This window comes from Antrostomus carolinensis, unplaced genomic scaffold (assembly GCF_000700745.2).
Source record: "Antrostomus carolinensis isolate BGI_N321 unplaced genomic scaffold, ASM70074v2 scaffold20796, whole genome shotgun sequence".
In the NCBI taxonomy this organism is placed as follows: domain Eukaryota; kingdom Metazoa; phylum Chordata; class Aves; order Caprimulgiformes; family Caprimulgidae; genus Antrostomus; species Antrostomus carolinensis.
Window position 1 is genome coordinate 13,872 of NW_010324214.1, and position 16,160 is coordinate 30,031.

A 16,160-nucleotide genomic window follows, 5' to 3' on the forward strand; every position below is an offset into this window, starting at 1 on the left:
CCATCGCTGCATTAAAGCGTAGCCTGGTACATACCAACAATCGCTCAACCATCTCTTTTCTTTCTTTATTCATTTATTTTTTGTACTCCAACTCTTATTGGCATCAAAAATCGCTAATCTCTACCCATTACCATTTTTGCTAATTTACAGTGATAACTGTGGCTCTGTTTTCATTAGGAGATGAAAGCCGGGAAATTAAAAAACAAATTACAGGGATGAGAAGATTACTGAATGACAGCACTGGAAGAATCTATCAACGAGTTGGCAAAGAAGGAGAAAAACTGAAGGAGGAGCCCCAAGATTTAGATTTAGGCTGGGCCCAGCGTCTGAATCCCCCCGCAGAGTCCCAGGCGAGCCTTCATCCTTCCCAGAGCGGTGCATGGAATGAATTATCGCCCCAAACTAGCCACTTTTCAGGGCAATACGGAACTCGATCCAAAACCTTCCAAAATCAAACGCGAACCATGGCATCCAATGGTATGATCTGCCTTAGATACTGAGAATAGTACTTTTTTTTTTCTCTCTCTGTCCTTGTACTGTACTAAATTTCTGCCTTTGTTGTGATGATTTATTGTACCACTGCACTGAAATCAGTTATAGTTCAGAGTCTACAAAATGAGCACATAGTTATCACTTTGAAAAGGTGTGAAAGTGGGCACGGTGCATTCTGCTGCCATCTGTCTTAGCTTTTAAAATGGATTCCTGGTGATAGGACAGAATTACTCAATGCTGTTACAGGCTTAATTTCTATACAGTACTTATTAAAACAGCTTTTGCCATTGTTATTAAATTCATAGCTAATTAAATGTCAGCCTCTACCACTCCTCTTTGCAATGAGTAATGTAGCGCTCTTGTGACACCACTTGTGGAGCAGGATTCTACTGACTTTCATAAGGGGGTGGCATCAGCCTTATAACTGGCCGCTGAATTTCAGGTACAAAATCCCATCACAGCTTTAGGCTTTTTTTCCAATGGGATCATTGGAGAGAAGAGATGGTGGAGTCTACCTATGAACAGCAAGTACTAGACTGTGGTCCATCTTGTGCTGGCTGAAAATTCTGACCTAAAGTAGGTGGCAGTGCGCCCTTAAAATGCTTTTCTCTTGTTGTTTTAAGTCCCAGAGAACTGAGGTTTTGCTGCTGGATTGCTGAAGGTCTTCCTTAACGTTCTAAATTCAGTTCAGAAGGTTTTTCTCCCGATATTCAACCCTAAATTTAGAGGGGGAGAATATATTAAAGGTGTACCTCAGTTCTAAATTCTGGAAAATAAAAAATTGTGAGATTGCATCTGAAAACATTATAAATTTCCAGATTCTGAAGGTATTCATACTTCCCAATAGGAGCATCTGCTGTATCTCCTTCTCTAAAGGCATACAAGTTCTCATTGCTTGTATCAGATAAAAAACCCCCAACTATTATTATTCTCACCGCTGTCCTTTGGGAAGCACTGTCGCTGCACTAAAAAGCATGCAGCCCTAGACTGTTTCTCTGTAGAGACAATGATTCAGACAGAGGCACCAGATGACCTGTAGAAAGATGTTGCAGTAAGTCATGCTAGTTCTGTTTATTTTATAATTTAAAATTAGTTGTGGGTTTTTTAAAAGATGTAGATTCAGGGGAGAGGGGAAAACACTTGATGGGATTTAGCATCCAAGTCTAAAACTATGCTCTCAAAATCCCACCGTAACAACCTTCTAAATGTGTAAGGACCCAAAATTCATTGCACATCTCCCTCTTTGCCCTCAAAGTCCCTGGGCACTGGCAGGGACAGTTCTCTGCATGCACAGAAGTGCCCGAGCCTGCACAGCTTAGGTGCGTAGTTCCCAGATCCAGAATGTAGGTGGAGCGGCAGCTCTGTCCCCTCAGGGGCCTGATTCAGCATGGGAGCTAAAACGTGTTGACAGAATTTGGCCCCATATGCAAGAAAATGTCAGCAATTCAAATTTTTGTACAAGGAGGAAGGGTTCAGCTGATTTATGGTCTCCTACAGGTTAGAATGATCTGTGAGACAGTAGGAGGATTGGGTTGAGTGACCTCCTGGGTTGGTCAGGAGGAATGTCCAAGCTCCCAGCTCTTTGGGAAGTGCACCAGGAGGCACCTTCCACCCCTCCCTCTGCAGCTGTCCTGCAGAGAGGAATGCAGTCTTAGGTTATTACATAAAGATGGGTGTGGGCCCTCTCCACTGGCTGCCTTTGAAAAGACGATCTGGTTGGAGGTGTCTACCCTCAGTGGGGTGTTGCAATCCTGCCGGACAGATTTGCTGCTTTGGCTCCAAAGCCTGCTGTCTAGGAAAGGAAAGCTTTTGATGAGTTTCTGGGCTGTGAGCAAGTTCTGAAACTGCTCCTCAGCATACAGCTCTTTCAGGAGGCCATTGCAACATGCATGCTTCCCCCCATCCCTTGCATTGGGAGCCTGAACATCTGACTCAGTATTTTAGATGTTATTCAGAGGATGGAGAGAATCCTTAAAAGCTGGGTGTAGAAATGCTGAACAAATACATCAAGGAAGATACTACTCCTTGGTACTTACCATGGTGTTTAAACTCATCAGATCAAAACTGTTCAGGTAGGATGTAAGCTTATTACCTGGGGCTGTCAGGTCAAGGTCATCACTGGTGAGAGGACCCAGCTTCTCTGGCAGGTGCTCTCAGTCCAGAAACTGTTTCTGTCCGTTGTGGATAGATACCATATAGGAAGCCAAACTATATGTTGTAGTCTCTCTGCATTACTCAGATTTGAATGTAATAGACATCTCAATCTATCTATCATAGTCACGAGAAGAGGTTGGAATGGATATTTAATAGGTGCTGGTGTAGAAAGCAGTCCTGAAAAAGATATTGGCAAAAATAGATGAAGAGGGAAAAGGAAAAGCAAATCTAGCAGCAATGCAGCAACTGAATTGCTTTTTGGTTACGTCAACATAGTTTTCAGTGGTTTGCACTTGCATGCTAGATGATGGGGGTTGGAACTGGATGATTTTTAAGGTCCCTTCCAACCCAAAACATTCTGTGATGACTCTATGATGATGCTTTTCAAATGTAAACTTGCAGTAGCAGTGTCACACCAGCTGAATTCACTCTCAGCAGATCCAACTGCAAGAACCACTGTCCTGGGCTACTTGCTGCTCATACAGAGGAAGCAACTACTGCATTTGTGTCATCTCCTCCTTTCAATCATACAAGCTGGTATCAAATTTGCCTGCTGGCTAGTTTCCAAAAGAGAGGGAGATAGCTCTTTAAAAGACTCCTTCATAAAAATAAAAAGTCTCTTCTCCTTTTAAAATTAAAAATTGATTTATAACAAGTTGAAAAGGGTTGCTTTTGTCCTCTAAAAATGATAAAGATAGTGCTTGGAACAATGACTGAGAACACTCTACAAGATGTTTCTTACAGCACAGTAACTGATCAGAAGAGGAAGGATGGAGAGAAAATAAAAAACCCTCGTGAATATGTATGAAGTTAGTAGAACCCTGCTTTGATCTGAAATATTTGTGGTCTCTTTTCCCATTTCCAGTACCTATGGTAGATTTACATGGGTAATTTCTATCAATGCTAATGGGGATTATAATGTAAATCCCCCATGCCTTAATGGGAAAATAGACCCTTTGGTTTTCCATCAGAAGCTTGTGTGCCTGGGTGCTTTCATTAGGAACATGTTATATTGCAACAGGAAAAATGTACAGGTATTTACTGATACAATCTGTCCAAGTTTTCACAGGCAGTTCACCATGATGTAGAGTCTTTGTTAAGAAGGAAACAAAAGCCACCAGCCCTAACTCCCACTGTAGTCCTTCAGATACTATTTCCAGATGCCCACTAGAATGCTGGATTCTGATCAAGAGAGAGGATGGGCCTTATCCCAAGGAGTTTATTAGTCTCAAACAACTGAAAAAGCACTGGAGGAAGAATGTTCTTATTTATCTATTGTCTATTTGTCTTATTCCATTTGTCTTTTATTAATAAAACTTTCCTGATTTCCTGGGATTCCATTTCTGGGATACCTGCTTGTCTTACTGAAAGGTAGAGAGTTTTGCTGATGCTATTAAATTATAAGTAGTTTTGAACCTCATATACTGAAAAGTCTACCTTTAACAGATAGGTAAAGGGCATTGGTGGAGCCAAGTTGAGGGATTCCGAGTAATCTGCTGCAAAGCTAAAGATAACATTCTTTTTTGCCCTGTGTACCTGTAACAATGGGCTAAACACTTTATGGACCATTGAAAAGATAAAATCCCATCCATGCCCCAAGGAAATTTCTGTTTGAAGAGAGAGCGACAAAGGAAGGGTGAGATCAAACTAGGCAGAGTCCTGCTGAGTCAGTAACCTGGTTTTTGTTTTGAGACTCTCAGCCTGTTCTCCGGATCACTTTTTACTTTTAAAAAGTTGTGGTAGTTAGAGCTGAAACCTTGGAGAGAAGAAGCCGGTGGAACAATTACAATTGCATTTGTATTTGCTAGATTTGTAGAGTTTTCTAAACTGCTCTTATTTGTTTTAATGCAGTATTAACAGTTTTTGTCCAGGAGTGATATTTTAAAATACCAAAATTTGTAATTGCAATAGTATGGACAAGCTAAATATCTGAGGAAAGGAGGAGAGCAACACCCAGATGTCAGCAGTGTTTAAGAAATGTATCAGATTAGCTTCACAAGTAGCTCAGTTTTGGGAGAATGAGTACCAGTTTACTCAAGCCTGGTAGATATTGCTTCAGAGCTGAAGGACTGAATGGAAGTAAGTAGAGAACAAGTGCCTGGGAAGGGAGATTTCAGGTTGGAGGGACACACTGGAAGAAGTAGGAAAGGGTGTGAGCTATTTAGTGGTGGCCAAATTTTTAGCCATTGCAAATGAGAATTGAAGTCAGGAGATCTGTGCAGATCTGACATCAGGGAGCTCTGATGAAAGAACACAAACCAAACCTAAAAAGGTATTAGTCTGCTGGTTTGGCTTCAGAGGAAAGCAAAAGTAATAATAAAAAATGGGAGGATTTATGAGCAAAGATTAAATGAGTTGCTTATGTTCACTTTAGCTAGGTAATGATTAAAGGGCACCTGATGACTGTCAGGCTATGGAAGAAAAAGGGAATTATGTTCTCTGAAGTCCACCACATGTGACACCAAGCAAGATGATTTTTGTTAGATCCATTTGTACCTGTCTTGATAAAATGATTGTCCCTCCTCTTGCATGCTTTGGTGAGCAGTAAAATAGCCATCAATCTAAATGACTGTAAGAACATTTTGAAATGAAAGGGGGTGCGTCCCATCTGGCCTCAGTTTCAAGCAGATACTGCAAAGTGTTTTGTTGAATTTTGAAATCTTTATTTGCAGCGTTAAAGCTAGGGATATGGCTGTTTTAAACTAAAGCACGGGGTACAACTGTTCAGGTAAAGCTTCAAGTCTCTCAGCTCTTACAGCCTGTCCTAATTCAGGGCCTACAATGTCAAACTTCTGAAGAGCAAGGCAATAATAAAAGCAGTGCAAACTGAATGTAAATTCAGTTAAGCACTAGTAAGAATTACTAGAAAAGAAGAATCTGTTGAACTGCTATGTTAATTTTCAACAGGAAACTATGGAAAGCCCATCTCATAGGTCATAGTGCTGGAAGACATGCCATAGAAAACAATCCCACCCTAGCAAACAGAAGAGCAGGTCTGAAAGCTTTCCTTGCTAGTGGTTCTTTTCAATTCTGGTTTTTATTTTTTTTTTCTTTTTTCCCTCTGAATAGGCGATTTTATTTTCATTCTCAATTCTTCATATGGTAAAGAATCACATGTAACATTCAAGCAGTTTAAAAGTCCTCAGGCCCTCATTTTATGTGTAATATAAACCTTTATTATGTGGACTGTCTTCATTCTTTGTAAGGCTCTTCCAGGAGATGGGCTTTTTTTGTGTGTGTGATAAAGTGACTATGTTTATAATGAGGTTTGGTGCTATTGTTATTCAAGATGAACTAGCCTGACAATAGAGAGCCCTGCTGTGAAGAGTACATTGTATTCACACTCTGAGCAGTCTTCTCCAGCCCATGTAACGTTGCATCCCCTACTGTACATAATTGCACATAGTAATAATTGGATAAAACCTAGTGTCCCCTTCCTCTTAAAAGAGACCATGTTGAAAATTATTTGCTTTCTTGCTTTGGATCTAATTTCACAATCAGGTATATTGATAATAGTTTCAAACGACTGCTGGTAATTGTTGTTTGGGTGTTTTTGTCTGGGTTATATTATCTCTCCCCCATTTCATACCTCTCTCTTTCAGGAGAAATCCCAATGGTGAATTCATCAGTTGGACCAAACTGCTGTACGTGTAATTGCCAGTCAACCCTACAGGCTATTCTTCAGGAGCTCAAGACCATGCGAAAACTGATGCAGATTCAAGCAGGTACAATGACCTGTCCTATACATGTGTATCCATGACGAGCATCTTCTTGTTAGGAGGAATGGTCTAGTAAGACAGAAATCTGTCTGGAGACTCAGGAAAACCTAGACTGTTTCCTGCTCTCTTGACACATCATTCAAAGTTAAATTTTCACAGGCTTCTTGGAAATGTAATTTTTACTTCTCAGATCCTTACCTGTAACATGGGATATTGTAAGAATTGTTTAAGGCTAAATAATAATAATAATAATAGGAATTTAGGAACTTAGATATTAGGAAGAAATTCTTTCCTGTGGAGGTAGTCAGACACTGGAACAGGTTGCCCAGAGAAGCTGTGGATGCCCCCTCCCTGGAAGTGTTCAAGGCCAGGTTGGATGAGGCTTTGAGCAACCTGGTCTAGTGGAAGGTGTCCCTGGTGATGGCAGGGGGGTTGGAACTGGATGGTCTTTAAGATCCCCTCCAACCCAAACCATTCTGTGGTTCTGATGGAAGCTGAGTGGGTAGGACAATATGCTATAACCACCCCCAGTTTGTTTTCGTGGTCTATTCATTTAGAGGTGCAAAATGCTACTTTACCTGTTATCTGCTTACCAATTCACTATCTTAGGAGGAAAAAAAAATTGGAAGGCCACTTTAATTTATTGTATAACACTTAATTCATCTTTACATCTATAACAACACATTAATCTTTCAAATTACAAAACCGTGGTAGCCTAAACTGAGCTAGCCACTGCATGTTGTGGCCTCCACCCTTCATGCTGATGTACCAGTTCTTTCCACTGAAGAACCAGCAATAATCTGTTCATTGGGGAAAACTATTGAGTCTAGTTTTCTGCTAGGTTAGGAGTGGAAGCAGAACAGTGCAGAGCCAGAAAAGCTCTAGAGCCAGCAAGAGAACGAGACCATGGCAGTTGGGAGTTAGGTAGGTCATCATAGGCTGCTGTGAAGCTGCAGCCTCCATGCTTCCTAAAAAATAGTGTTAATACTAATGAGGAGTTGAAGATGTTGTCAGTTGAGTTGCCCATCCATCATGAGTGATGGGGAGTGGAGCCATGGAGGTTTTTCTCAGAGTAGCTGGATAAGACCTCTGTTAAGCAAAGGAAATGTTGAGTAATTAAGTGGAATCTGGGTGGAGTGAAGGGCTGGTTAACCTCCTTGTCTCCATGGCATATAATGCCTGAGTGAGTGATGGGAAGGATCAGGCAGCTTTTGTAATATCAACTGATACACATAAAAATGCTTTTCTAGAAGTCATTGATTTATAAAGAAGCACACAAAGGCCTAGTTTTACAATCTCCTTTGGTACATGGAATTTTTGACACAGTTGCACTGGTTTTGTTGAATTTACATGAATGATTTAAAAATGGCTTGTGTGTGAGAGGTACAGAACTGGGGTTTATGCTGGAAGAGCTGGTTCCTCAATAGCAGGAACTTTTCTTATTTATTATGTATCTGCAGTATAAGTACCTTGTTAATTAGTGAATCTCTTGATTCACTGGGAATAGTCCATATTTTCTGGTAGGCATGAAATGATGGTTTTGCAGAGAACAAAAATTGTTCGGCATTTTTGTTGATAAAAGAGAAAAAACCTTAAGTGCAAACATACAAATGAAAGTGTAATAACTTCTTTTAGTATTCAACCACCCTTCTGTCTAAACGATAAACTACAAATTACAGTCTTGTAAATCCTTGCCAGAAATGAAATACCCCAGAAATCTTTTAATAAACAATATTCTGAGGTTTGGTTTTTTCCCCCAAGCTTTGTAGATGAAGACTATTAGTAGTTCAGTCGTAGCTCAAATGAGTTTAATTTGCATGTGCAGCACTTTTGGCTTTTTTTGTTTTGACCTTGATCTTACTGATTTATCCAGACATATAATTGTATCTGCACAGCATTCTGCTGGAGGACTCACTCACATTGATACAGGTTCAGGCTTGGTGCTTTATTTTATACAAATGATTGTGGATACTGGAAAATACCAAATATTGATAAATATAAAATATGATCTCTTAGATTTCAGAGGTAACACATGAACTGTCAGTTTCAGTGTGTAAGCAAAACAAACCAATGCAATTTTGGGTTACTTTTTTCCCAGAAATTAAACTACTGAGTAGTGTTTTCACTCATTCTTGACATAATGGTACTTGAAATGTTCTTGCTGAGCTAATTAACTTGGTGACTACATTCATAAAAATAACTGTAATTGCATTAGCACTTGTATTATCTTACTTTATCAGGAAAAGGTGCTCAAAGACAATGAGATTCTCAGTCATTCAAGAGGATATACAAATTAATCGTTGCTTAAGTCCTTCATGTTACCAACCACCCAGTGGTCACTAGGAAAGAGAGCCACATATACCTGATTTTCCTAAAACACTATTCATCAGTATATCTTGGAAAACCTCATAGTGGAGCTCAGTGTCATTATCCCCATTGTACAGATTGGAAAATTATGCAAAGGTGATAAAATCTTAACTGTTTCACATGCACAAACAGCCCTGAAAACCGTACCACTTATCCAGAAGATGAGTTCAGTGTGTCGGTAGTTTAATGGTACGTCTGTGGTTATACATGTGCTTTCATCTATAAATTTAATTCATTACTTTCTTTCATTCAGCTGGGACTCAAAACAGACAGCAGCCTCCTGTTCCTCTGATTTGTGCACAAAAGTCAACAATATCAAGAAAGAGAAATAAAAAGAAAAAACTGCCCCTCAAAACTGTTGAACCAATTGCCATGAATAAAAAACCGAACGCTGCAGAGAACGAAAAGAAGCTATCAGCAAACTCAGAACGATCGAGTCTGCAAGCAGTCGAACCCCCCCAAAAACCAGAAACCCCTGTTTCAGGGTTTGGAATTATCCTTGAATCGGCTTCATCAGATGTAAGTTAATATTTTAATATAGAATCATAGAATCACAGAATGGTTTGGATTGGAAGGGACCTTAAAGATCATCTAGTTCCAACCTCCCCTGCCATCACCAGGGACACCTTCCACTAGACCAGGTTGCTCAAAGCCTCAAATATGCGGGATCACAGGGTTTTAAAGCACTGACTCGTTCAGGAGAATCAGTACTCAAGTCAGGTTGATGTGTGTTCCCTTTTGTTAGAATAAACAAGCAGATCTTGGGAAGGGTTGGGCGGAGGCAGTAGGGTTTGACATGAGGAGTGCTGATTACAAAGTGTTGGGGTCATTTTTTCCAACTGAGTGCTGATTGCAAAGTTTTGGGTTTTGGTTTTTTTTTTTAACTTTCACGAGCCTTTAGTTCTCCCTTGAGTTCAGGGCTGCCTGTTGTTTGAGCTTGTGGTGGAAACTTGTTCTTCATCCCTCCTGTTGCCAAGAGCCACCGTGAGATCAGGAGCTGTGAAAAGTGCTGCATGTAGAAACCGTTCACAACACTGTCATTTGCTGATGAGCGCACATAATCCACACGTATGCCCTCACCCTGCCAAGATGTATTTATGTGCTGTGTTTCATGCCTGGCTGGTCCCACTGGCTTCAGGGGACTCCTCTACCTCTAGAAAGTTCATACCTCAGTCTTTGCTGAATCCAGTCATTTAGTCTTCATCGCTGTGGTTGCTGGAGAAGGGTTTTGATGATGTCACTGTGACTAAAGGGGACAAAACTTGCCACTTTCAAAATGTGTACTTGTCACCTGTAAAATTGCAATAAGCATATTTTCTTGATTCATGCAACATGTGCACACTGATAGAAATGTCATATATCTGGTGGCTGATTGGCTTTGTTTAATGACCAAATAGATGTCATCTGAACCAGTTCACTGATGAGTAAACTGATCATTAATTTCTCTTAATTTATTTTTAATTTTGAGCAGGCAGTTTCCAGTTTCCTAAGTACTATGAGCTAGAAAAACATAATTAAATTCAGTATCAATAAGCGTAAATGAAAACAATGCAGCAGATAATGTTCTACCTTTCTGGAAGTGGGAACTAATAATAAAAAAGAGCAGTCGTGATAATTCAGTTATATAGATGCAAGCCACACCACTAATTAGATTGCAATCTAATGCCATGGAGTCAGTGTAGTGATGATACAGAGTAACTAGTTTGATGATTTTTTAGAGGTTTTCCTTTTGTAGTATTATTCTTAATAACGTTTGAGGGAATGGTTTGGGGAGGGACAGGTAATTTATCTCCAATACACAATTTGTGCTTATAATTTTTCTTTGCTTGTGGCATTCTTTTCAGCTTGAAACATGATTTTGAAAACAGTTTTGTACTCACAATGGAATATAATTTGGCTTTATGAATGTGTTCCGTTGCTGGACACAATTCTTTGAAGGTGCCAATTTGACCTAAGAGGAAAAAAAAAGAGAAAACGTGGTTCATAAATCAGGTCCTCATCTGCCCTGCCATGCTTTGGCGCCTGCTTGCCATAGTGGTTGGTTGACTAAATATACAGAGCCAGAACCCCAAGACAAACAAATAGATTTTATTTTGTCTTTGGAAAAGAAAGCAATTGAGTTCTGAAAATATATATATTTAACAGCAAAATAAAATGTGACCTTAAACATTTTGAGAAGGCCAAAGAACGTCACTTCTTTCAGAATGAATGGCGGTATTATCTTTTTCTATTTATTCATAAGCATCTCTAGTGTGCTCACGACCAGCATGTCTGAGTGCCTGAAAAAACTGAAAGACATTTTGCACAGCATCATAAATAAATGTTCCCTTGAGAATATTGCACGGGTTGTCTGTAGTGTGTGCTGTGTCATATACCACGACTGTCACCGCTGTTACTTTGCCAATGTTTATTGAAATTCAAGAAAAATCTCAGTTTAATATGTATAAAATTGGGGCTACTGAAACCAGTGCAATTAGTTTGGATTTGCTGAGATGAGGTACTGCTGCTTATGGAGATGGAAAAAGTCTTTGTGACACCAACTCTTAATCCAGCCCATGAATCAAGAGAACCTGCTTTTTGAATGTAATGATCTGTTACTCTTGGTTAAACTTTCTCATGTTTGTTTTACTGTTATAATATTTCATTTATAATCTAATCATTTCTAATCTATGTAGTACAACCTAGTAAAATGTCTAGGATTAAATCTAATTTGCTGTCTGTTAATTTTAGCACAGCAAAAGCCTTTAGCATTCAGGTCTTATTTATTTTATTGTATACAAATAGTGTACCCACCAGTTCCTTATGCTGTGATCATTATCTGCTAAAAAATGGTTTTCCTTTTGAGAAACCGCATTCAAAGTGATCATAAAGTTCAATTAGGTACTGATTGTCTTTGATTGAAGAACAGTTTGCTCCTAAAGGAAAGCAAGAATAAATCAGCATTTTGCCTTCGAATTATTTCACTGATATATAAATTGATTCATATATTAAGAATAAAATAGTCAAAACTAAAATAATATTGACTCCTCCATGCTGGTGCACTGGTGAGATTTCAAATGTATTTTACATTTTACAGCTGTATTAGTGAAGATGATTTGTCTGTCCTAGATTTCTTGTATCATCGAGGTCATCTTAGATTGCTATGATAAGACCCAAGACCCAAGTAACAGAATAGGACAGGAAACGTTCATCACCGTGACAACTACGTTCTGGTTTTTGATTAACATGAAGTAGAATTTTTCCCAAGTTGTAAACTTGGCCCACATTTATTTACACTTGAAAATCTTTTCTGTCACCAGAAAGTTTAGAAGTAACATATTAAAAAACCACCTACATCAGAAGATTGTCAAATGTCAAATAGAGTAACTCTGACTGTTTTGCTGGATCCAGCATTTTGAAAGTTCTCAAGGTAAAAAACAACTTTTCATCCAGAACAAGCTGAGAAACTTATGTGCTTTTTAGATTTTTTTTTTTTTTATTACTATCTACATATTTTAAGATTCTTTATCCTGGCTTCCCAAAGCATTGTACTCTTCAGTTTTATCGCACAATACATATCCAATGACAGTATATGCTTTGAAAGTATTCTGCTTGCTGTAACTCTCTTGATATTGATTTTTAAAAATCCATGGGGAAGGAGTTACGCAGCCAGATCCTTCTGAGATTGGCAGCTCTTTTGTCTGTCTAGACTCAAGACATTTGCAGGTGATTTGATGGGAGATGGCATTTGCTCTTGCTCTGTAAACATCTTTGAAAACACACCATCACTGGTGGGTATATTTTCATACAGGAGGAAAAAAAGAGCAAGTTATTAGGAGCAAGACTGTGATGTTAGCTTATTTTCTTACATCATGACCACTGATTTTTTTTTCCCTTTGCAAACTTCCAGATAATATCTTAAAAATTTAAGTTTATTCATGGTGTATCTTCATTTTAGATATAAAATTATTCCATAAAGACATCTTGTGTAAGCACTGTGGTATTCACAGAAGAAAATACTGCAGATATTGTTTGTGTAATTTCTGATATGTACAGACAGGGGCAGCAAAAAGACTCTTAGTAAGGGGGGACTTCCTTGAAGGCCTACAATGTACTTGAGATGAGACTCCTGTGAAATACAGGATGATTTTGTTTCCTTTTCTTCCCCTCCATCTCACTTTCTAGTGGTCGTGTAAATCCCTGTGATTTACCACTGAGGTTTTTTTGTGCTGAAATGAGCTGTCTGTTTAACATCATCCTGTTCTAAGGATGTATTTTGGGAGTATGAAAAGGAGGGAGAAATGGATGATCAGCAAGTGCTGGCTCCAAGGGCAACCTCAAACTCATCACCTGCTTCTACTCATGTGGGTTGATCTGTGCTGGAAGCCCTCTTGGGAAACCGCGTGGAACGGGCCGGTAGCCCTGCAGTTGTCCTTCTTGGAAGTGCCTGGCTGCCCAACAGCGTGCTCCTTCACATCATTTGGCAGTGAAACAAGTCCATAAAACGGTTAGTTAAATGTCCAAAAAGCTTTGCATAGGAGTATTGCTGTGGGATGATCCTCTGGTTTGTCATTATCACCCGATATTGAAAGGTATCTCTTTTCTTTTTGTACGCCTAGAAATAATGTCAGTAATTGTTAACTATTACAGTGGCTAGACATGAGTATGATTATTTGATTTGCCTTTTAAGGTGCTTATTCACTGATGGGGTTTGATTTCAATGAAGTAGGCTGCTGTGGTACTGAATAGCTGGGAAAAGATTCATGATTTGATTAAGTGATTGTAAAGTCTCACCAGACGCATAATTGAAGTAAAATAATGTCTTTGAATGCTCTTTTAATTAAAACATTTGTATTCTTTTGGTAGCCAGAAGTGCAACTTGCAGAAGGCTTTGACGTCTTCATGCCGAAATCTCAGCTGGACTCTATATTATCAAACTATACTCGCTCAGGAAGTCTGCTCTTTAGGAAGCTGGTCTGTGCATTTTTTGATGACAAGACTTTGGCTAACTCTTTACCAAATGGCAAAAGGAAAAGAGGGCTCAATGACAACCGGAAAGGACTAGACCAAAATATTGTGGGTGCAATAAAAGGTATGTTTTTGCTTTCTTTCCTATGTGTAATTAGAACATATTCTCAGTGAAGAGTAGTGTAAGGGGATTAGAATTTCTGACGTACGTTAGACCTATTAAAATATGCAGTCTTATTTTTATTCCCTTTCATTCACTTGTTAAAAATAGCTTCTACAGGGACAGCTTGTGTTAATTTTAAGCCGATGATCCTGGTTTCTGAAGTCAGGCTCTAAGGTTAGAATCTCAATGTTCATATAAGATAATGGATATCAGAGACACAACAAAATCTTGAAAATGTAATGACAGCGTAACTGATCCTCTTCAATCAAAATTCTGAGGCTTGTGCTGTATCTGCCTGTATCTGCTCTGTAATAGTTTGGTAGTTGGTGGCTGGATTGGGGAAAGATGGATGAAGATAGTACTGGCACTGAGATGAGTTTGATGCTCATAGGAACTGTGGTGGTCTTTCTCTTGTAGGAGCAGATTTCTTAGTGTGAGGATCCTGTACTGTGTGGTTTTTCTTGGTGATCATTGCTTTCTGGCTTCCAGAAGAAAACATATACCTTCAAGCTCTGTGATCCCAACATACGAAGAGCTAATATTAGGTCAGAGATTCTGAACTGGATTATATTATTTGGAAATCTGATATAGTAGAGAAAATACCCAAGTTACCAAAAGGCAGGCTGTGTTGCAAAGTAGAGTTTATTTTAGAGGCTGTGACTCGCCCTGAGGCACCAATTGCTAACCTAGGAGACATAAGGTTAGCTTAGCTTCTCTAAGTCTATTGGCAGCAAAAGGAGGCAGGAGAACCTTTTGCAACCACCTCTGTGTCCACTTTTGGCCCCTTCTTCCCGTGCAAGAAAGACATTGGCATACTGACTTGAGTCCAGTGGAGGGCCACCAAGACTTATGGTACTGAAGCAAGTAAGTGGTGAAGTGTGTATCTGAAGTGACATACAAGGAGAGGCTGAGAGAAGAAGATTCAGGAGAAACCTTATTGCTGTCCATAACTACCTCATGGGTTGATGTAGAGAAGATGGAGTCGGACTTTTCTCAGAGGCACAAGAGGCATTGGACACATTGAATATTTCACCGTGATATAAGAAAAAGCTTTTTCAACATAAGGGTGGTTGAACAGTGGAATAGGGGCTCAGAGGGGCTGCAGGATCTTCGTCCTTGGAAGTATTCAAAACTTGAATGGTCATAGTCCAGAGCATCATGATCTAGTTGGCCATGCTTTGAGCGTCAGGCTGGACATGGAGACCTCCAGGGGACCCTTTTGACCTGTGCAATTCTGCAAGAACATGTATGTTGTGGCTATGTCATAGTCCTAATACATCGTACAGAGTTTCCGTCAGACTTTCTTACAGTTATGCTTTTAATTAGGTTTCAGTCACAAACACTTTTTTATACCTTCTTTTCTTGAGATCAATAATCTGCAAAAATCCAAAATTGAATTCACTTCATCTGTATCTCATTCTTCCTTAAAAGCTTTAATAAATTAGTTAAATGGAAGAAAAAGGGAGTTCAAAATTACTTTTTTTTTAAAAAAAAACCCTCTAATTTGAGCAGCACTGTGATAAAAGAAATGTTTTTCAGTAGATGCAGCAGCACTATTAAAATAGCAGTCGTCACCCACTGCAGTGTTTCTCAGTAGCTAAGCTCATATTACCAGGGCAAATTCTGAAGCTTGGTTTAACCTTTTCCCTTGATGCCTGGGGGGAAGAAAGGAGGTGAGTTGTAGTTCCAACAAATAAATTTCATCTGGAATGGTACTGACAGGTACCACTGTAATAACAGTGATCTTTATTGGCATTTACAGTATTGCCCAAATGCTAGTGCCTGATCCCTGGTAGGGGAGCCCATCCCTAAAAGCTGTGATGGAATAAGATGCCAAGGGCTGATGCCCTGTGGATCTTTACTCAGCCTGGCTCCAATAGCACCCTTCTTCCCTCCAAAGAGCTGGGCTGGACACTGTGGTTTCATTTATTCCAAGAAAAAACTGAGCCAGTATGAAATCTCCACAAGAACAACATCATGTTGTTTGCATTGTTATCATTAGGACATTCCTCTACCACGTGCCAGATATCCTTTAGTGGCACTTTTAGTCCTTTTCCATGACAGAGATACAAAAGTGGAGAAAAGGCTACATTCATGACAAAAACAAGCAGAGAAATTAAAGGAGGGACTGTTTGCTTGAAAATCGCTCTTCCTGTCTGAAAACATTTTAACTGCCATCCTGACAAATAATTTAACGCTTCTGCAACAGGCTGATTAGCTGGAGAGAAATTCTCTCTTTTGACTTTGGGTATTCACTTGTTGAATCAGTTGCAGTGTTTCTCCTGGGCAATCAGTTTCCCTTGTGAGTTGCAGTCACT

At 39.4% G+C, this 16,160-nt stretch overlaps 1 protein-coding gene across 1 annotated transcript in view; it reads left to right on the forward strand.

Annotated features, from left to right (window-relative positions):
• Positions 1-16,160, forward strand: part of BEND7 (BEN domain containing 7) — a gene marked incomplete at both ends in the record, with an annotated part of 32,768 nt that overhangs the window by 13,780 nt on the left and 2,828 nt on the right. Inside the window, 4 exons of the mRNA XM_010170872.2 lie at positions 178-477; positions 6,249-6,371; positions 8,986-9,251; positions 13,578-13,803. Of these exons, the coding sequence (XP_010169174.2) occupies positions 178-477; positions 6,249-6,371; positions 8,986-9,251; positions 13,578-13,803 (915 nt within the window). The remainder of the gene's footprint in view (positions 1-177; positions 478-6,248; positions 6,372-8,985; positions 9,252-13,577; positions 13,804-16,160) is intronic.